Source organism: Eublepharis macularius, chromosome 4 (genome assembly GCF_028583425.1).
Source record: "Eublepharis macularius isolate TG4126 chromosome 4, MPM_Emac_v1.0, whole genome shotgun sequence".
In the NCBI taxonomy this organism is placed as follows: Eukaryota; Metazoa; Chordata; class Lepidosauria; order Squamata; family Eublepharidae; genus Eublepharis; species Eublepharis macularius.
This window is the reverse complement of record NC_072793.1, coordinates 147002381-147024997: the sequence shown is the minus strand read 5'-3', so window position 1 is coordinate 147024997 and position 22617 is coordinate 147002381. Positions and strand designations below refer to the sequence as shown.

General features: G+C 41.3%; 1 protein-coding gene across 1 annotated transcript; it reads left to right on the top strand.

Moving 5' to 3' along the window:
• Nucleotides 1-7598: 7598 nt before the first annotated feature.
• C4H3orf49 (chromosome 4 C3orf49 homolog) lies at nucleotides 7599-22567 on the top strand. The gene is made up of 5 exons (XM_054976408.1): nucleotides 7599-7720; nucleotides 8244-8572; nucleotides 10599-10729; nucleotides 16981-17091; nucleotides 21855-22567. The coding sequence occupies exons 1-5, from the start codon at nucleotides 7599-7601 to the stop codon at nucleotides 22047-22049; spliced, it is 888 nt and encodes a 295-aa protein (XP_054832383.1). The 3' UTR covers nucleotides 22050-22567.
• Nucleotides 22568-22617: the final 50 nt, after the last annotated feature.

Sequence of the window (22617 nt, the reverse complement as noted above, 5' to 3'; positions counted from 1 at the left end):
TCTAATTGGTTTCAAGGGAAAAGACATTTTGACATGTTTTCTGTCCACGACCGAGGAGAACAGCCAGAAGAGGAATAACACGGCTGTGCACAATCCTGCAAAATCTCATCACATCAGTTATGGAAAAAGCAACCCCATAGAGAAACCAAACATCGCCCTACACCTGGTCCTCATGTCAGGCCTCTTAGCCATGAATCAGTACATTTAATGCAAAGGATGTGGCATTCTCGCACTTAAGGCTTAGCAAGAACTCATCCCACATCAATATTCTCCACTAAGAGATTCTCACAAAGATGATTTAATTTGGGATGTTGGATTCTTCTGCTTACACATTTGCTCCAACGCATTACCTACAAAAAAATTTTCTGGAACCAACAAATACAAATGGAGTAAAAGATGCCATTTTCACACATAATAAAAAATAATCTGGAGAATTTTTTTAAGTGCAAATAAATTATATGATGGGATATAAGACCCCAGAAGAGTCTAACATTCTCTTATCTTAGCCGAATCTGCACAGGTCAGTTCCGCCAGTTCAGTTCCGAGAATGCAGCATTTTTTTTTGTGACCATCTGCGCCAGATTTGCCGCCATGAGTAGTCACTCTGGCCACTATGTGCTTTCCCCCAGCTTTCCTGGGAGCACTTACAGCTTTTTTAAAAATCTGCTTTGCTGTAGGCTGATTCCCCATTCCGTTTTTCCCTTCCTCCCTCTCCTGCTCCCTATCAGCCCACTACATTGTGACTGGCTACTCTTATCTAGCCAGCCACTCCCCCTCCCCTCCTTTATATTCTTACCCACTCCCGTCTTTCCTCTTCTAATTTTTTTTTAAAGTTCAGCACAGGATCGATGAATTGCTGGTTTCAAAGCGCGGGGGCGGAGGGGGGGGAGTTCCCTTTTTATTCTTTTTGCTTTGGCACGGGTAGGAATATCGTATAGGGGGCTAAATATCTGGATATAAAAAATAAAGTTTTTAATATCAAGTTTTAGAGAGGGGCAAACGGCCACATACAAGCCATTTCCATGCCTTTCAGTTTAGCTTCAGGGAAAGTGAGGAGTTATATTTCTGATATAGAAGGGCCTCTTGTTTTCTAACAGAACACATACCATCAGTTCATAGAGGAAATGATCTTGGATTTCTTTATTTCAGCTAAAATTATTGTTGCTAAAAGTTGGGTTAAATGTTTGAAGATTGTCTTAGCTTTTATAAAATCTGCCAAATAGCCAAAACTACGTAAATCAACCAAATTAGTTCATTTGAGAGATGGAAGGGCTAAAGAAACCCTTCTTCTCTATTTGCAGAAAATCTCTGAATAATTTTTAGTGTCCGAAATTGCAACAAACTTGCAGTTTGTATAATTGTGCACTCTTATTTTAATTGATGTATTTGTGTGGACACTGTTGCTAGGCCATTGTATTTATTAATTATTATTATATCCTGAAGCGGATGTACTCTGAGCATATTTGTTTTTCGATGCATGTGCTCAGCCATGCTCAGCTGCCATGTTCAGCCCTCTGCACTCTTCCCCTAGAATTTTAGTTTGCAGTTGATTTTGATGCCTGGATATTAAACTAAACTAAATAGCTGTGTCCTGATTTGCCCCCTTGCTCTATGTCTTTGGCTTTTTGGTCTAGTAGAACACATCACCCAGTATATGTGGATATTTGGAAAACTGATTCTTAATGCAGGCATTCTAGTATTAGGTGCTATTGCTTGATATCATGATGAATGCCTGCACTTGCTAATAATTCCTTTCCATAAACTGTATTTTGGATTTCACTGTATCTGATTTTCACTCTTCCTTCCAAGTTTCTAAAGGAGCTTTGCCCCTTTGTTGACAGATTGTTTTTCAACTGTTTGTGTGCACGATTGCCCAGACTGGGCACATTCCTTTAAGCTAGGTGTAAAACAGAAGACAGCAGTTCCTTTCTCCCGGTGCCAGAAGGAGAGTTTCCTTTCTTACACTTGGGTTTCCTCAATATGACTTCGTACCAGCTTACAAAATGGGTCACATTCATACTATCTGATAATGTGCATCTCCCACCATACACAGTAACAGAATTGAATGCCAACATACCCCACATGTCTTGCTACTGAGTGCTATTTTCCTGTATCAGCTGATTCAGACCACCCTGCAGCTATCTTTCTCTAATGTGTAGACTCTGTTGACATGCGAATGACTGGTGGTGCAGCCTGGAGGATGGTAGAGCCTGAAGGACTCTTCACTGATGGAAGTAAAAACATCTTGGCTGGGAAAAAACAGTGGAAGATCAAACTATTTCCCTGCTTATTATGCCCTTTCCAAAACCAAGGGGCTTGGGAATAGTTCTAAACCAGGGAATCAAGGCATGTGTAGGCAATAGCATCTGTTACAGAGAACTGATCCACCAGAGTCCTGGGTTGGATTTAGGAGTTTCCTGCTGTGTTCTTCCTAATGGTTTAGCATGAACATCCTCTTGGTACCATCATTTAGAGGAAGCACACAGATGGTGCAGCATCTGAATGCTCTTTGCCCCATATGTCATTCAAATCTCATGAAACCTGTGCATGGAGACCAGCAAATCCCCCTGGCTCCATTCCACCATTGTTTTTCTGATTATCTGTATAGAGAGACATGCCATTCATCTGGCCTTCTGATCCTTTCTTCAGAGTTTTTCCAGTGTTTTGTCACAAAGTATGTATTAGAATATGTATTTTATATAATTAATAGCATTTTGCCTCACTATTTGATAGACATTTCATATATGAATGAACACTGCAGTTGTACATTTTCACTATGTTGTGTATGTGCCTCTCTGCTTGTTTGGGTGGGGGTGGGGAATGGGATACCATCCTTGGCCTCTGAGATAAATCCAGACTGAACAGCATATGGGTGCATAGATGCATTCTGGTATTGTATCTGATGAGAGTCAAAGCCTAACAGTGACATATAACTAACAGTGCAATTCTAAGATGAGTTACTCCAGTCTAAGCCCATTGAAATCAATGGGCTTAGACAGGAGTAACTCTTCTTAGGATTGCATTGTAAATGTATGTTAAACCACCATTTTTAGAGGAGGCAAAACTAGGGGAGCGAAACAAAGGAGCCACAGGATCCACTTTGGATATGTCATGCCACACAGACTGATATTCAGCAGCAGTGGAGGATTTTGTCAGCATTTGTAATGATGTGTTCCAAAGCCATCATTCCCAGGGAATGGCCATGGTTCTCTCTCCCTCTCCCATAATACATCCAGAGGAGTTAGCCATGTTAGTCTGTAGTAGCAAAATAGAAAAGAGTCCAGTAACACCTTTAAGACTAACCGACTTTACTGTAGCATAAGCTTTCAAGAACCACAGCTCTCTTCGTCAGATGCATCTGGTTCTCGAAAGCTTATAAACTTGGTTAGTCTTAAAGGTGCTACTGGACTCTTTTCTATGTTCCCATAATACAGGCACTCAGGGGTACCCAATGAAGTTGATGGGCAATAGGGCAGGAAGAATGAAATACTTCTTTACTCAACAAGTAACTAAATAATGCCCCATACACATAGTGATGGCCACAAGCCTAGATGAACTTAAAAGGGGATGAGACAGATTTATGGAGGATCAGTCCATCAGTAGCTGCTATCCAAAGGGAACGTCCCTATGACCAAAGGGGACCTCCATATTTAGAAGTGGCAAACCTCTGAATACCTTTGCTAGGTGGCGACATCAGGGAAGCCCTTGGCCTCCATGCCCTGTTTGTTTGCCACATTCCAAAATATGAATAAGTACCACAAATAGCTGTGAAAGCAAGGTATGTATCGTTTGTAAAATTGCACATGTAAGCACATTTATTATTTGGTATGACATATTATGTCCTTTGGACTTTCTTTGTGATGGCACAAATTTGTATATACAGTACATGCACAATTTGTTTACAGTTTAGGGCTTTATTCGAATTTTGTATTCTTGCGTTGTTCTTTTGTGTTTGTGACTGTCCACCCTCCAGAGCAAGCGGTTGGCTTCTATGTGAAAAATGATGCTGGAGCAACTGGTGGAATCCAGAGGGGTTTTTCTTCATTTACTCCTATGGACCTGTGTATATGTACAAGATTGAATTCCTGAATAAAGATCACTTAGCCAAGGACGTATGTCATGCTGAAGTGATCCAGGGATCTATCTGCCATAGCCTGACAGTTTTATTGCTCAGTAAAAGAACATCTGCTTTGCATACAGACAGCAGTGGCACCAGGATTTTTGGCACTCACAGCCAGCTGGCAGGCCGGGCGCCCACCTGCGCATGCATGCACACACACACCGGCCTGCATGATGATGTCACATGTGACATCATCACGGGCACGCGCACACCACCGGCGCAATTGCTGTGGCGGGCAGCTGGGATGGCAGGCGGGTGGCCTCCCAGCTCTCCTGCTCGGTTGCCCTGGACCACCGCAGATGCCTGCCGGCGGCTGCTGCACCCAGCGGGGGCGTGTTCTGGCGGAGGTGGCGGCGTGGGGCGGGAGGGCTAGGAGGCTGCAGCTCTGTGGCACACACTCCCACCCCCCGCACCTCCTTCAGCGCCCCCTCTGGCACCCCGCACCCTGAGGCCACCGCCTACCTGGCCTCAATGGGCACACCGGCCCTGCATACAGAAGGATCCAGGTTCAATCTCCAGTTTTAAAAGGATTAGATAGCAGGTGATCTGAAAGATTAGCCAGTGTAATGTAATGGTAGAGTGTCAGCCTAGGATCTGGGAGACCCAGGCTCAAACCCCAACTCTGCCATGGAAACTCACTGGGGGCAAATCCACACACCCTGGAGCATCCCTGCATTGCGCTAAATGTTCGCTAAACACCCAGAAGTATGGCGTCTTTCTAGTGCGATTTCTAAAATTGAGCTAGAAAGACGCTATACTTCCAGGTGTTTAGCGAACATTTAGCGCAACGCTGGGATGCACCAAGGGCGTGTGGATTTGCCCTAAGTGATCTTGGGTCAGTCACACTTTCTCAACCGCATCTATCTCACAGCATTGTTGTGAGGATAAAAAGGTAGGACAATATTAAGTATTGAGATTTTAGCTCATAGTAATAGCTTTATTGAAACTGGAAACAGGCAGACACTGACAGGCTCTACAGGAGCCAACTATATACACCCAACCCACACCCCTTTTTCAAGCAACAACCAATAGTCACACATAACTAGAATCCTAAGTTTGCATTAACTATATACAAAGTAACTTACTTACAGTACAGAGATTGGTCTTTATTATACAGCACTGATTGGCTACTGCCAGCAGAAAACAACAAATAGTAATGAAGGCTTCAGGAGCCTTAGCTCAGACAGAAGCTATGTCAATACGTAACAGAGAACAATGTACGTTGCTTTGGGTCTTCGTGGGGTGAAAGGCATCGGCATAAATAAAGTAAATAAATAAAATGCCTGAGATCGTGGAGAGCTGCTGTTAGTCAGAGTAGAGCATACTGACCTTGTGAGACCAATGATCTCATTCATTATAAAGAAGCTTCATGGGTTCAGGTGTGCTGTTTATGTTCCATCCAGTGGAAAAAAACACATGGGGTAAGGAGCATTTAAGTGTAACTGATTCCGCATGGAATGTTTCATCTCAGAACAACTTCAAGCCATGCTGTCATAGAGGCAGTAATGTCTTGTAACCCAGTCCTCAAAGAAGTCATCTTTTCCAGGCTCATCTCCCTTACATCAATTATGCTTTTCTTGTGAAAAGTGAGGTACAGGTGTGAAAGGATTTCTCTAAACCATGATGGTATTTCTGTATTAGACACCATACAAAACCTAGTGCGGAACTTGATGTTCTTTTACTGATATTAAAAACCAGCACAACATGATAAATCATAGAAGCCCCATACAGGAAAAAACAGATCAAAACCCATGCGATTCTGAATCACAGGTAAATATGATTACGGAATGTGGTTAATTGGATTCATACATTTGGTGTGTTGCATTTATGTCTTTTTGGCAATGCTTACCTAACAACAGAATGCTGGAAATGGTAACAACAATACTATTATCCTCTGCTGCCCCCTCCTGTTGATAAAGCACTATTGCGTAATTCCTGTTTAACAAAAATCCATTCTGTTGCCTTTAGGCAAAACTGCACTGGAAATCATTCATTCCCTCCCTTCGAGTCCGCATACATCCATAGGAGATGCAGAAGAGATCAGTGATGTTGCAGAAATAAATTACCTCTCTATGTAAGCAGGGGCAGTCTTAGTGATTCTGGGGCCCTAGCAAACGTGCAGGATGGGACCCCAGAATTACTGCCACCCCACAACTGCCCTCCATCTCACCGTGCCAGGACCAAGCAAAGGGTAGGCCTCACCCTGTGCAAGGTGGAAGGAGCCACTGCTGTTGTCAGAAACCTGCTGCCCAAGTTCCAAATCAAGCAGGGGCAAAGGGTGGCAAGAGCCTGCTGTTCATCTGGGGGCATGGGGGCCCAGAGCAGCAACCCCTGAATATCCTCTGATTCAGGACCTCAGATTTCTCAGATTTTTTTACTGTATTTAAAAATCACTGCAGCTATGAGTTGCATGGATTCTTTTCATGTATAAAGCAAGACAAGGGGTCTACTTTAAAACGAAAACACAATGCACAGGCAAGGGGAATTAAACTTATTTCCTACACACACACACACACACACACACACACACACACACACTATAGCGTGCAGAAAGCACCAAAGATGTATCCAGGTAAGGCATGAGTGGGGAGGAGTTTCAGGGCTTCGTATTTTATTTCTAACTTCTATTTTCATTAAAAACAGATCCCCTCCACTACTTGAACATCACTCTCAAGCCAACAACATGTTGGGCCTGTAAAGGATCGTTTTAATTGTCTTTGAAATGTTTTTGTTTTCTCCAGTGGGTCTGTAATTTGGGAAGTGGATGAAAGTTTAAAGTTTATCCCAGTGGATAGAAAGAGTTACATGCTCAAATTTATATACTGCTGAAACCAATGGAAATCACGATTGTACTGATTTCCTAGCACAACTAACTAGTTCCAATATTGAAGAATCTGATTCAAGATTCCAAAATTGACCAAGTTACTGAACATATACCTGGCTTTCTTTCTTTCTTTCTTTCTTTCTTTCTTTCTTTCTTTCTTTCTTTCTTTCTTTCTTTCTTTCTTTCTTTCTTTCTTTCTTTCTTTCTTTCTTTCTTTTTCTTTCTTTCTTTCTTCCTTCCTTCCTTCCTTCCTTCCTTCCTTCCTTCCTTCCTTCCTTCCTTCCTTCCTTCCTTCCTTCCTTCCTGCTTGCTTGCACATTTCTGCTTCTTGGTGGGCCTGTAGGAGTGAGGAAGATTTATTTCTGGCATCTGCAGCAAAGAATGCTCTGATTCCAAATATGTATCACGTCTCTGAAAAGGAATTTACTAAGTCATGATTAGCCCATAGTGTGAAATGTCCCACCTCTCAGAAAAATTTATTATCACCCCCTTGTAACAACTGTAAATATGGTTATTTCACATCACCATTAATCTCAACCCTTACATGCCAAGGAAGAGTCGAAGCTCAGGAAAGACCTTCATTCCATCACCTAAAGGATAGCTGTAAAAATCCCACATTAGGAATTTAATTAGCTGCCTTGGGGGGGATGAGCTATGCAGCATAAACAAGAATGCCTTTCTGGTCCTCTTAGGAGTAACAGAGAAAGAACTCCTGGCAAGAACACACAGCCAGCACTGAAGGAAGTTGCCCAAGTAAAAGGAAAGGAGATTGAACGGTGAGTAACAGTAATTTTAAAATTACAGTATAGACAAGTTACAGAGATATAGAATGTCATAACAGATAGTTAACATTACAGCCTTAACATTCTTCAGCAAGAGTTCAGATGTAAGTTATTTCATTTCTATTAACAATCAAGTGACCCTTCTGCGTAATTGTCTCACTTTTATTATCAGACTTAGAAACCAGACACTAAGAGTACAACCAGCGGCTGCCCCTTTATTTTCTGTTGTTTCTTCAAGTCTAGCCCTATCATGACTGGCAGCTAGCAAGTCACAGCCTAAGACCTTTCTTTGCTTTTCACCCCGAGTCCTGCTTCACAGGACTGCATCACGGGTTTTGCCATTCAAGTATGACCCCTTCATGACTTAGGGGATGCTACGAAGAAAAGCAGACTCAGTGTTAAGGGACTGAGTCTAAAGTGAAAGCAAAGCATTTACATTATTGTGCTCAATTAATACTTGGGTTGGCTCTCTCTCTGTAATACTCATTAATGCTCCGTTATCCGTATTTGCTTTCAGGTGGCAGAGGGCCACACCTACTAATTTAATGAGGCAGAACGCACCAATCCCTCCTGGACAGTTAGGTAATGGCTCCGAATGTCTTGAGTGCCACACAGCCAAGAAAAATAGCTTTCTGAAGCAGCTTAGGACAACAGTGAGGAAAATGTTCCCGTCCTATCAAAAGGCAAGTAAGAAACCTAAGCAACAAGGTAGCAAGCCTGCCAACCCAGCAAAGCCTAGAACTTCTGTTGTTCCCAGAAAGCACCGTCTCCTTCCAAGGGCTGTTGCAGAATTATTTCCTCTAAAAGCATTTACAAAATTGAAAAGAAGAAAACTTTCTCCAAATGGTAATTTAGCTCACTTTACTCAGCCTATTGGGGGAGTGGTGGTGGGTGGGTGGGGGAGCTTCTTATTTATATATGAGAGCCTTTTATGGATGTCTGAAATAGTACCGTGAAACTCCCTTCCCCCCAGTTCAGCAATGACCATGAGTGTGGAGAGAGAGAGAGAGACATCACTAACCCCTATTAGGATGGTCTCTTGATCACACCTACTAACTGAGCAACAGTGAGATCAGGATATATATTAGGCTGTTGTTACATGTGATGTATTGTACAGGTCTGCAAGAGGCAGTCTTACAGTGCCACCCAAAGCAGATCCACTCAGAGTCCTACTCCTGTCTACTCAATGGGACTTCTTAGGACTGCACTGTTTGAAAGCCAAATGGACCATTATGCTAAAAAAAGAGAGAGAGATGCTGTTTCCAACGTAGTGCCCTGAGGGTTTTGCTGAGCGAAAAGATCTTCACTAGATGCACGTACCGTGTCTGTTGTTAGAGTTTTTGGCACCAGGTCTGCCTATGCATCTTTAAAAGCAGGTATGGCAACAATGTTTGCACTTGCAGCTTCTCCTGTAACTACAGCCCTGTGCTATGCAAAGCCATTTTTGCCCATCATCTCTCTGCTGCTCCACTGGAGAAGCACACGGGCTATTTATTGGGGGCGAACAGGAGTTGGTGGTCCTACTTGTTGATAGCCATGCTGAGAGTGCTTGAAAATTCAGTTCTTTCTGTAGTTTGTTTTCATTTGTAGAATGTACCTTTATTACAGTCATTATGCCTGTTTGTTTCGGGGATCACATTTCTTATTTGCTTCCAATGCTGTCAGTATGAAATTGTAACCCCTTCCCCCATCCAGCTGAGATGAAATCTGTAGGTATTGTATCCTAACCAAAAGGATGCTCCCTTCCATATACCAGGGGGGCAGAGTTCCCTATCTTATAGGTTCTTCATATAGACAGCAGGCACAATAACATAGGCATGTGGGTGAGGTTTTTTCTCCTTAACTATTATTCTCTAAAGGTGTACCATGTATGCTGCCCCTGAGCTCCTTGGGGAAGAATGGGTCAAACATTAGACAGATGTTGTAAAACAAAAACAGTGCATGTATGCAGGTAAGGAAAACAAAATGTGCAACTTTAACTTGCTGTTTTCAGTGGATTTTAAGATTCTTCTCTCCACTAACTTCAGTATGTTCATTTCTGTAGAAAGTGTCTTCGCAGCTAAAAAGATTTCAACTCCTTTCTCATATGCATCCCTTATGCATCCTATTCACAGTCTCTCTCTCACACACACACACCATAATTCCTTGAGGGGGGAGGGGCATGTTGAAGCATTTGCCTCTACTCCCCCTGTCTGTAAGCACTTGTTTTCCTGCCTATCTGCCATCCAGAGGCACTTGGAAAAATGTTTCCTACTTGCTTCTGAAGATATGTTTCCTATTATGCTAGTGCGCAGTGGGAGTTGCCTCTATCACCTCTTACAGTCTACAGCACCTAAGTGCCAGAAAAAACAATGCATTTTCCCTGACCTGACTCATAGGTGCAGGTCAGAAAACAGAATTGCAAGCAGACAGGGCCCAAAAATAATGTAAACAATTGGTGGGAAGCAGATAGGGCCTCTAAAATAGTGCAGAGAGTGCCCAAAAATGACTACTGAAATTAATCTCTTTGGAGGGAACACTTGTTAACATTTCTGGTTGGAAGTTGCCACTCTCAGTTAGATTCATTTATGTACTGAAACACACTCTTATTGTTCTCATGCAACTGCAAACCAGTGAAAAACATGGTGCCAAAAGAATTATAATTCCTAATAATTCCCAGAAATAATTAATTGTTGTTAAAATTGGTTTTAGAATATTATATATTAAAGATTAGAGATGCTTTAGTTTGGATTTTGTTAGTAAACTTCCAAATGACCATCCCTACTAGATGGAAGGAAAGTACATATTCTGGACTAGTTAATCTAGAATGAGTTGGGTTTTGTGACTAATAACTATTTGAACTTAATTTGTTTTATTCTTTCTTCCATCAAAGAAGCAATTCAGTTGGATGTGAATATTGTGGAAGAGCATGCACAAAGCATAAGCAGGACAAACACAGTTGTGCAGGCAAGACGAATGACAAGACGCATATCAGTGGTGTCGCTGCCACATGGGATCCGGAAGGTAATAGGGCAAATTATAGGCAAATCTATAGGCAAAACTAATTTCTGGGGGAAAGCCGATGGGAGCCGGAGAGCCTGTGGTTTGGAATGACTCATTCCAAAGGAATGGTGTGGTACATTCTCGGAATAATGTTGATAGGACAGGACTAGAACTTGAGAATGAGAGTGGGGAAGTAAAAGAGGGCCATGAGAGAAAACCAGAGGGAAGTAGGATCTTTAGAAAGCAAAATGAGATACAGATGCCTGTATGCTAATGATAGAAGTCTCTGATCCAAGAACAGAAAGCTAGAGTATTTGGTGATAAATGACAACGCAGATATAATGGGCATTTCAGAAAGCTGGTGATATAGGAAAAATCGATGAGACCCTTTTATCCCTGGATATAAACTCTATAGACAGGACAGGAAGGGACATGCGGGGAGTGGGGTTGCTCTATATATCTAAGACAGCATAGAGTTAAGTAAGCTAGAAAACATTAGGGGAAGAAACTGCCCCATGGAATCCCTATGGGTGGAGATACTAATCCGTAAAGGTTACTTAAAAGTGGAGGTGTACTATAATCTCCCTGACCAAAACTAGGAGATAGACATTGAGATGGGTGACTTCAAGTACCCTCACGTGTATTGTAATGTACTCAAATCATACCATAGAAAGAAGCTTTCTAGACATCATAAATGGCTGTGCACTGGAGCAGTTGGTCACAGAGCCAGCTAGAGGTATAGAAACTCTGGATTGGATGCCCAAGTATAGATCTGTGGTGTGGCCTCATCAGGAATACAGTGTGCAGTTCTGGTCACCGTATCTCAAAAAGGACATTGCAGAGCTGGGAAAAGTACAGAAGAGGGCAACGAAGATGATTAAGGGGTCAGACCACGTTTCCTATGAGCAAACACAGAAAAGTCTGGACCTTTTCAGTTTTGAAATAAGTCAGCTAAGGGGGGAGCATGATGGAGGTTTATAAATTTATGGATGGCAGGAGTGGGGGTAGAGAGACTGGACGGAGAGAATTTTTTCTCCCTCTCCCAAAATACTAAAACTCAAGGGCATCCAATGAAGCTGATGGACAGTAGATTTAAGAGAGGCAAAGGGAAATAATGCTTTACACAGCGAGGGAATAAAATGTGGAATTCACTGCCAGAGGATGTAGTGATGGCCACTGGCACAGACAGCTTTAAAAGGGAATGAGACAGATTCATGGAGGAGAGGTCCATCTGTAGCTATGGTGACTAAAGGGAAACTCAGAGTCAGTAAACCTCTGAATACCAGTGCCAGAAGGCAACTGCAGAGGAAGGTCTCAGTCTCTGTGCCTTCTTGTTGCCCCCCCCTCCCCTAGTAACTGGTTGGCTGCTGTGTGAGGCAGGATGCTGGGCTAGATGGACCACTGGTGTGATCCAGCAGGGCTTTTCTTATGTTCTTACGTGCTGCATATATTACATTGTAGTCTTTTAAGGGCTCTTTGAATGGCTCTCCCACTTTTTACAGAGTGAAAGCCGCCACAGTGAGGGGAGGGTCCTGATTCAGATCAGAGCTGTGGCATGAGAAAGGAAGGATCCACCATTTCCTCCTACATTGTTGTCTCTCAGTTGGATTATGTGTCACTCCACAGGGCAAATAGTAGCAATGGGAGAGGGGAGAAATGCACTGTATTGTTACCCTAAGGAGGGGTCTCCTTGTGAGCTGGGGGGAATTAGCATTCGAGGAGACGCAGCAAGAGGGGGTAACTGGAAAATCTCCACCTATATAGACCGGAATTGTTCCCTTAATGAACTCTCAAATAAACAGGCAGATGTTCTACAGGAAAGTTTTCTTTATTAACAGAACAATAAAAAGGCAAGCACACAGAAAACACACACAGCATACACTCAGAGCTAACTAAGAAAACAGGGAGGAAATGGGAAAGCAGTTTTAGGAGAAGGGTGATAATTACTTGTCTTAGAGAGAAGGAGGAGGTCCACAGAGAAGGGGCAAAATGACGAGCGTTTCACTGAGAGAAAGAGTCCAACAGAATAGGGGTGCGTATAGGTACCAAGACACACACACACACACACACACACACACACTGAGCACGTGGCTGGACAGCCCAGTTATTGGGTGAAACATACTCTGGAGCAAAACTTTGCTCCAAAATAATGGATTTAATGGCTTGTCTGGAGGTAGGGCAATAACTTGGGAAAGGTGTGGCATGACTATCTGGGTTGTTCTATAGATAAAAATATTATTTGATGACCTGGTAAATATCAGACAGGAAGGCTCAGATGTGCTGAATACCCTGATTATGTAAGTGGGAGAGGAAAGTTAGAGGAAGACGTTGATGAGATTAGACAGGGAGGTGTCTCTCTGGGAGACTCATTATCTCTGCTTCTTTCTGGGGCATAGAGGGCCCTCAGTCAGTCACTTCCCCTACAGCTCATGGCTTGGTAACTTCCCAGTCTCCAGGCCGGCTGGCATCCTCTCTGCCTGGGGCCAGACAGTGTCTAGGACTTAAGGCAAGGGGTTTTATGATATCTCATGTCCACAAACTGCCCTTGAAGTGTGGGGAAAGGGTCTCTGACTGCTAACAGTATAAGATGCCTACAGCAGTGAGTCTAAATGTGGAGAGCCTGGACAGATATGTGTAGGGCTGGGGGTTGAAAATTCTTTTTACCAACAAGCCTCATCTTGGTCTTAGTACTTCTGCAGCTGAAAGTCTCTTCTTAGTTTTAACAACAGCTTGCTATTGGGGCGGGGGAATGTCTGAAAACACTTTCTTCAGCTAATTTTCCACTTCAACTCCTTACAGCATCTGTTTTATTGGCCTCAACTGGATCAGCTCGCTAAAACCGCAGTGAGCCCTGGCTTGGTGATCTCTAGTGCTCAGATTTAGAAATGCTCAGAAATTAAGAGCTCTACAGAAGTACAGATATCACATGATGCAGTTGTACTCCGTCCTGACCTCTTCCTCCTGACAGCCTGAAGTGCCCTTCCCCAGTCCTGTTCATGACAGTCCCCACAGGGATCAAGATTTCAGGGGCCATTTCAGGCTGCTGTGGGAGAAGGGAGGGGGGAGATCATGGTCCGTGAAGAGTAGTCCTTGCTCCCATGAAAATGCTAGTATCAAGAAATCCCTTACATGCATAAATAGTCCATGTGCACATGCTAACAGGGTGTGAAACACGGATCAGAAAAAGCTAGGTTCCCCCGGTCTTTAATTCCACTATACGCAGGAGGTCAAGAACTTGTATCGCATCAGTCTACGGTATGCAGTCTAGCCCAGAATGCATAACTGGATGCGTTTGGAGCTAGTTAAATGCCATCATTCACATCTAAGCTTCAGTTCTATAACACAGCTAGTTTCCAGTGCTCTGAGTTTCTGAAAATTCTTTCTTTTACAGGTTAGAAGCTGGAACAGGTGGTCAGGGAATGAGATTACCGTATGTTGCCTGCCTGCCTTCATCCTTTGTAATTTTCATCCTCTTGTCCTGCAGAGGCTGGATTCAGCAAGGCCATTTAATGTGCATGCAAGGGCAGATCAAGGCTTTTGCCTTTCTTCCAAGCCCCAATGCAAAGTGCTGTTGAAACTTCCCTTTTCTTCCTCATTCCATTTGTACAACTTGGCTTGCAAGCCAGGCAGGTTCCTACTTTTAAAAGAACACCTCTGCCCCTGATAGACTGGTTGATATAGTGCACATTCTCAGTTTGGAACCAGTGTTCCCAGTGCCCCACACACCCAGTCACCACCATTACAGATATTTACAAAACCTGCACTTTGCAAAAATGCATGCACATTTATGTGCATTTTTCTATATGTTCACATTATGTTTTAGTCATTGAATTCCATGTTTTAAGAATCTGGGGAGCTGTTTAAATGAAGCTCTTAAAGTCAGGAATTCAAAGATGTGCACAATAAAAGTAGTGACTTCCAGGAGTCGTTTCACTTTCCTATCACAGTGGTGGTGTTGTCCTCCCACCCCCGGCTTTTGAACTGGAACATCAGTGTTAATATGCACGCGCACTGCTTCTTTCATCATTTGATTGCACAATTATTGTTTTCTGAGTACTTAATTTAATCTGTGAGGTGCAACACTTTTGCTAAATGCAGGAACAGAAAGGTTACAATGCAGATGTCTTGCGGAATTAGGAAACGCTTCCCCTCCTCCATTATACAACGACGTGACCTGTGAGAGAAGAGGTTAATAAACTAAGCAGATTGTGGATTAGAAAGATGGGCTGTAGCTGGCAAGTCTTCATTTTTTATTGTAGTAGTATAAAACCAAGTTTAAAAGGAGCTTTACATTTTTTAAGATTTAAATATGCATAACTCTTGCTGGAAGAATTCTGTTCCCCCCCCCCCCCCCAGCCTTTTCCCAATCCTGAGCCCCAGAATTTTGTAGAAAAAATACCTTTCAATTCAACTTTTCCCCTTGTTGCAGCCCTCTGCTGGTCGCACTCAAAATTAAACTTCAGTTCCTTTTGGTCATAAATGTGCAGATTCATAGCGCAGATGGTAGGGACACCTAGCAATTAACAGCCTGGCCAGTATCCCGATAAAGAACTGCAATCACCATAATATGTCTTGCTCTCATACTAGTTTGCATACCTATGTAAGTACTTAGAAAATTCAGCTGTGGCTCATTCTGACAATTGGAGTGATCAGTCCATGTGGAGGAACCGCCATGCAGGTCACTGAACTGGAGTTACAAGGGATGAGAATTTGAACCCATTTCTCATTCCTCTTTCACATCCACAGTTCTGCTGCGAGGAAGCAGCAATTTCATCCCCAGTTCCAGGGATTTAAATCTAAATTTACCAGTTCCAGGGTGGTAAATTCCTGGAAATTTTGGAGGTGGAGCTTGGAGACTGTCGGGTTTGGGAAGGATATCACCTTCCAAAGTAGTCATTTTCTCCAGAGAAGTTGATCTCTGTGGCCTGAAGATCAGTTGTAATTCTAGGAGTGCTCCAGCCACCATCTGGAGATTGGCAACCCAGTTCCTTATCACTCCACTCCAGCCTGCCCACCCTCATGGCTATTTCTCTTTGTGGATCCTGTGACTCTGGATCTGAGCTCCTTGTAAGACCAGTAGGAGAGAAAAAAGGCACACAAAGAGAAGAAGCTTTCAGATCAGACAAAGAAAAGCATCACACAAATGCACAATTACATAGCCTAGTTTTATTAAATGGGAAAATATAGCACACCCAGTGCTCAATCATGCTAAATTGCTTCTGTTTCAACCAGAGGGAGCTTCAGCAATGGAGGGGAACTATTCTGCACATGAATGGTCCAACTATTTTTAATCTAGACATGAATAGTCCTGAGGTTAGATCCAGCCATCTCCACTTGCGGAACAGAATTGTTTCTCTCCCTCTTGCACTTACCAAATGCTGCCTCTAGGATTCAAGAAATCCCCAAGAACAGCTCTGAATTTGATGCAGAGTAGAGGGAGGGGGGTAAGTATTGCTTCCCCTGCTGGTGACAGTGCCCTTATAGAGAACAGAGGAATTCTGATCTCTTGTCCCTGATACTGAATTATGATGTCAGCGAGAATGATATTGGATACAAAGCTAGCCACATGTTACTGACATTACTGTTTCCATGTAACACCAGATGGACCACACTACCATTCAGACAAATGGACCAAACAGCTAGTCAACACATGTAATTTTTTTTCAATGTAATATCATGCTAAAAGAGTAAAGATAACTGTGACTTGATTGTCTTTGGTTGGGTACCTGGCATTTGGTATGGAACTAAAACCTTTTCTTCCAAATTTATTGCAAACTTTCAGAATCTCATTAATTTTACCTATTCAGGGCTTGCATATTTATAGGAAACATATGATACAGGTTTCAAAATTTTCAGCATATTGACCTAATGCAATGGTTGTTACTCTGTGACTCAGAAGCCACACTTGGCTCCCTCATGTGCCACCTGCAGCTCTTCTAATTTTTTGTTTCAGGGGTTTGCTACACACCTCCAATAACATGCAAGCAAGTAAGCATATGCCTGCTGAGAGTAATGCAGAACCAGCAATGAACATGAGTTAAAAATCATAGTTATATATATTTAATATTAATACTTGTATATTTAACATTAATATATGTCTGTGATGGTGATGCAGATGTGGTCTTCTGAGAGCCACAAGATGAGTACCACTAACCTAATGGGTATGATGAAGCACGTGTAATTCTGTATATAAAGGAACTTTTTTAAAGGCAGGAACATCTAGGCATGAATTATAGAAACAGTTTCTGAAAGTTTTCTTGTTGGATTTACAGGTTTCAGGTCCTCCCAAAAAGAAGACTTTCCCAGTATTCAAAAAGAAGGAAAAAAATATACCACCAATATGGTACCATTCAGATATAACAGTCGGGAATCTTCAAATGCAGGTATCTTAAAACAACACGTTAATTTTATCATTCAGCCCAGGTCTTTAGAGATCATTTTAAACACAGTGCTTGGAAGATGATTGTAGTGGAATTTACTTCTTTGCAATACAGTTACAAGGAGAGTATAAGATGACTTCTTGTCACTGGATGTAGCCACAAGAAATCTATTCTGAAATATTCAAGTTAATCCAGGCTGCTCTGAATTATATGGGTTATGGATTGGTGTTACTATGACCCATTTTATGTTACCAATTCTGTCCTACTTTTTAAAAAGCCATTAGTTTGTTAACATTTTTCTTTATTTAAACTATAAACTACACACCACAACACAATAAACAACAAACATAGAGAACAAGAAAAAACACACAATAAAATTAAGAGGAAACAAAAAAAATAAAACAATCCCCCTCCCAAATTACACTACAAGTTGAGTTCTGATTTTCTCCTCAACAAGTATATATCATTTCTAGAGTCCCACTTATTCTAAGTTAGTCACAAAACTCCTCTTTTTTCTATTGTTCCTGTTTCTTAATCCATAAATCCAGATGTCATCAAATCCTTGTTATCCATTTCATGCAAAAAGTCTATTAACGGTTTCCATTCAGTCAAGAAGTTAACTAATGTCCTTTCTCTAATTAATGCAGTAAGTTTTGCCATTAACGCAAATTCCAAAACTTCTGTCAACCATTCCTCCACTGTAGGCAATGTTGCAGTTATCCACTTTTGTACATAAAGTACTCTTGCTGCTGTAATAAAGTATAAGAACAGTGTTCTAAAACTTTTTTCCAACTGGCTGTCCATTATTCCCAATGGAAAAGTCTCTGGTTTCAGCTGAAGTTTAATCTTCAAAATCTTCTGAATCGATGATTGTATCTGCAACCAAAAACTCTTTGAAAAAGCCATTAGTTTGAACTGCCCTCACTTTTTAAAAATAATTTTTAAGGCACAACATTAAGAGTTTACTTGGATTTTATTTCATATATGTGATATTAACCTCTTTAAAGACTGGAGTTTATCCCAGTTTAGCCATCATCTCATAAGCAAAGTTCTTTTGTAGGTCCACTGACAGTAATCTTGAAAATGGATATATGGGAAAGCAAGCCTGTTACTTCAAAAATACAAAATACCGTGGTTCATCTCCAAGATCTTGAAGTTTGCATGGCCTGACTTTGAAATCTTGAGCTGGGATCTTAGTTTCTTCCTTTATTAAATGAATTTTTAAAAAGATATTAACTAAAAAGATATGTGAATTGTAGCCTATATCTCAACAGGCATAATAGTAATCTGAAAATATCTAGTTATCAAATTACAAAATTCATGAATACATACCTTGATGCATAATAGCAACTGAAAATTGTCTTCCAGAACATAGATCAAAGGCCTTGTTCAGCCTTTGGCTACTTTTGGAATTTTGAGAACAGAGAACAGAGTAGAATCACCACCACCAAATGGTTGCCATTGGCCGTGGCCCTGGGTCCAGTCATCAAATACTGAGACGTTCCAAACCAAGTGTCCTCCTGTAATAGAGAGAACTGTTTCTGTATGGGTGCTTCCTGCAGACAGAAGGGTGATGCTTCCAGGACTTTTCTGAAGCAACAAAGAGGTGGTAGAAAGCCAGGATTCACTCTTTGCTTTGGGGGAAATGTGCTTTGGGAAAGAAGGAAATGGGGAAAGAAAAACACATCGGCAGCTGCCATGGTGCTCTTGGGCACCATGTTGGGGATCCCTGATATAGTCATGCCTTTCTAGCATCCAAAGCTGTAAAATTTGCCTGTAATTGAGCTACATTTCGCGCCATAAGAGAAATTATTAGACATTTTTTTAAAAAATGGCTTTTATACTGAAATTCAGTTTCAGAATAGGCGTGTGAGCTCTCTAACAATTTGTTGCAGCATGAATCTCTGCAGGTGCATGTCAACATGCAACTTTATTATTCACATTGTGACTATATCCGCTTTTAAATAGAATAAATGGTTTATTTCTAGTCAAAGAAAGGCTCAGATTGTAAAAACCACAAAACATCCTGAAATCTGCATCATTCACATAATATAAAAATGCAGATACGTCCATCCATTAACTGATTACTACCACAAACAACCCCACAGGGGTATTAATTCCATGTTTTAACCACAAATATTTTACCACATATCATGTATTAGAGGGACTGGGATTTCTCTGATAATAGGCTATATCTATCACAAATAAAGGAGGGAAGAGAAAGTATTGTTTTTGTTTATTATGGAAATGTGTAAGATGAGAGTAGAAACGAGTCCCTACATTCCCAAACAACTCCCCCCCCCACTTCACTTTTTACTTATATTACTTGAAACTTGGCTTGACATTGGTACTAAGCATTTCATGCAGATTCTAGAGTATTTTAGTAACTGAATGACTGAAGAGTCTGTGAACATGCTTCTTTTCATGTTTTACCCATGACTTTTCTTTTGATCCGCTGACAACCCAAAGGACGTTTTTGTAGCCCTGCCCACAAATTAGTGAACATGTGTACTACAGTCTGTTGAGTAATTCTCATGTTACCTTTAATACATATACAGCTGAATTCATATTCAGCTGTACATGTATTAAAGGTAACATGAGAATTTAAATCCCCAATATATTCAGCTTCTGGTCTCGTTTCATTTGTAACATGAGGGACACCTTGGTTCTTTCTTACAAACAGATATACATAAAAACGTTTGGGACATATGTACATTCCCAGTAACATGTGAACAGGGTCTTTATGAACTGCCTAGCCCTCATCACAACTTGGAGTGTTAGGAAATTGGACATCACAGTAAGAAGCCTTAGAAGATTCTTTAACAATCACACAATATTAGGGTTCTGATGGATATTCCTCAAAAGATCCTTCCTTGTATGATAGAATTTCAGAATTGTTTCACCAACAATAAAAAATAAAAAAGATAAAATGTCATGCTTCTCTGGACCAATTTAAATTGCAGTACTCACATTGTATAGAATGCTAGTCTGGAAAGTTCTTTGGTTATCGAGTGGTTTTCTGAGGGTTGAAAAAGGATATTGTGGATGGGAGACCTTTCAAAGTGTAAGAACTTGCAAACTGCCCTCTGAATCTCACCCAGAATATTATCTGCTTTTTACTATCTGTCCTGTGTGACAGATTGAAGAAAATCCAGCACTTTTCTTGCTATGCATAGGGGAGATGAAGCAGCATAACCATGTTGCTCCTACGTAGTTAGCTATTCTTTGTGTCTATGGGCGCTTACAGGACATAGTAGCAGAATATTTTATCATCAGAAAATTATTAAATGACAAGTGGGGTTCCACAAGGGGTTAAAAGAGGCATCTCATTTTTCTCTCCTCTCCTCTTTCCTCTTCTCCTCGATTTTATCCTTACCAAAGCCCCGAGAGGTGAGTTACACTGAGACTGAGTGACTGGCCCAGTATCACCTATTCATAGTATTGAGGATTCAAACCTGGGACTTCCAGATCTTAGTCTTACACTAAAACACACTGGCTTTCATGAGGTGGCTGCTCTTGAACAGTAATGGGTCACCAAGTCCTGAGTGAGTTGTGCAAGTCATGCGGTAATAAATCACCAGGGGGTTGCTGCCAGGCCTGGCCTCATAATTCCTCCCTCCAGGGTGTCAGGGAGGGAAGCAGAGGTGGGCTGAGAGACCAAAATAGCCATGAAAAGGGCCATGTCCCCCTTCTAGTGCCTTTTACTGACATAAAACAAAGTTTGAAGGCTGGCTTCAAAAGATTGTTTTTTGTGTGGTGGCTGCTTTTGAGCAGTAGCAAGCGGTTGGACCTGGGTGAGTCATGGAAATCACATGTATCAAGGTGTCTGGTGGTTGCTGCTGGACCTGGCAAGTAAGTGCTCCCTCAAAGGCCAAAACAGCCTTGGTAAGGGCCATGCCTCCTCCCCCTGCCATTTACTGACAGAAACCCAGACTTGAAGGCTGCCAATATTGCTGTGGTTGCCTAGCAATGGTCTCAACATTTGTTTCTTAAAGCTACAAGTGATTCTATTATCTCAAGCATTTTTAAAAAAATGTTTTTCTAAATCTCAGGCTTTTGTTAGGTTTGTAAAAAGATCTGTCTTGTTTGTTCATTGCTCTAATCTCTAGCTTTAATTATGCATAGCTTTGACAATGTCCAGAATTAGATACATTGATGATTGATATCATTAAGATTTGTTCTACAAATCTTTTGTTGGGAGACGTCTTCAAAATAGGGGGGTATATTCAGATTCTAATTCTAATGCAAAACAGTTTTCGATCAAAAATACCCAATCTGAAACTAAGCAGGGATTTGAGGCACTGTTTCAAATTGGAAATATATGGATGCATACCCCCTGCTATTAAAAATACTGTGAGATTGTGTCCTACTGTAGCTTTAGAGGTAGATGTGTTCTCTAATAATGTATTTATTTAACATTTTCCCCAAATACTCATACCACTTCACAAAATTGCAGTAATCATTACAACAGCCCTGTAGGGAAGGCTATTATTATTTCCATATTATATTGGGTGGACTGATATGTACCTTCCACAAGCCGAGATTTGAAGGTCATGTTCCCAATTACAGCCAGATGCTATTTGTAAAGACAGTATCTGTCATATAGAGCTTCCAGTGTAAACAGTTTTCACCTTTCACTATTGTAGGGTCACCCCCCACCCCCAACTTCTTGGATGACTAAAACTATTTATCTTTGCTTCAGAACAAATAAAGTTACTTTTTTTTTTTGCTATACATCAGTTTTTTAATTACCGATTTCTCACTAGGTGGATAATCTCTTGGATAACATCAGTGAAAAATCCATACAATTACTGGCTTTGAGAAGCGCGGAACTACAACAGTGCGAATCTTTGGGAAACAAGATACTTCAATCCTCTAAGCAGTTTCAAAGGGTTTCCTTAAGGACTACAAAGAAGCATAAATTGAAAAACATGTGTTTTCCATGTAGATGTTGTTGCTGACATCCATCTGGGACAGTAAAAGTAAAAGAGTTTTCAAGTTAATTATATTTAAATTTCAGCAGTCATGCCTTGCTATTTCACTGTCTCAGGAAGTGGCATTTGGAAGATAGGGTATTTCTTTGCTTATTATCAAAAATTCAAATGGATTTGAATGTTCAAGATTTTGCTGCCTTTCAAAATATGAAGTGAGTAAGAAACATTTTGTAGAAAGTGCCTGTACTGGAATCCTATACAAGGAAAAGTAACAACTGGACCACGACAGTTCTTTATAGACAAATATTTCATGCTTCTAAGCCAAGTTACAGCCTCCCAAGACCAATGATTTAAATTACTTAGAAGGGTGTAACTCTTCTTACACTGCAATCCTATGTAGAGTTACTCCAGTCTAAGCCTATTTATTTCAATGGGCTTAGACTGCAGTAACTCTGTTTACGGTTGCACTGTCGGGCTAGCACATGCCTAAAATGGCAGTATAAATCCTGAACGTACTAACATTTTTACATTGTGTGAATTCAACCTTGAACAGCTCTTTATAAAATTCTAACTATCTAAAGGTAAAAGGATATTT

Bases quoted from the DNA above. Each gene is read 5' to 3' on its own strand.
- C4H3orf49 (XM_054976408.1), top strand. From the start codon at position 7,599: ATGCAGCATAAACAAGAATGCCTTTCTGGTCCTCTTAGGAGTAACAGA. The intron at 8,573-10,598 runs GTAATTTAGCTC...CTTCCATCAAAG, and splicing joins AAGAAAACTTTCTCCAAATG to AAGCAATTCAGTTGGATGTG. The intron at 10,730-16,980 runs GTAATAGGGCAA...TTGGATTTACAG, and splicing joins TGCCACATGGGATCCGGAAG to GTTTCAGGTCCTCCCAAAAA.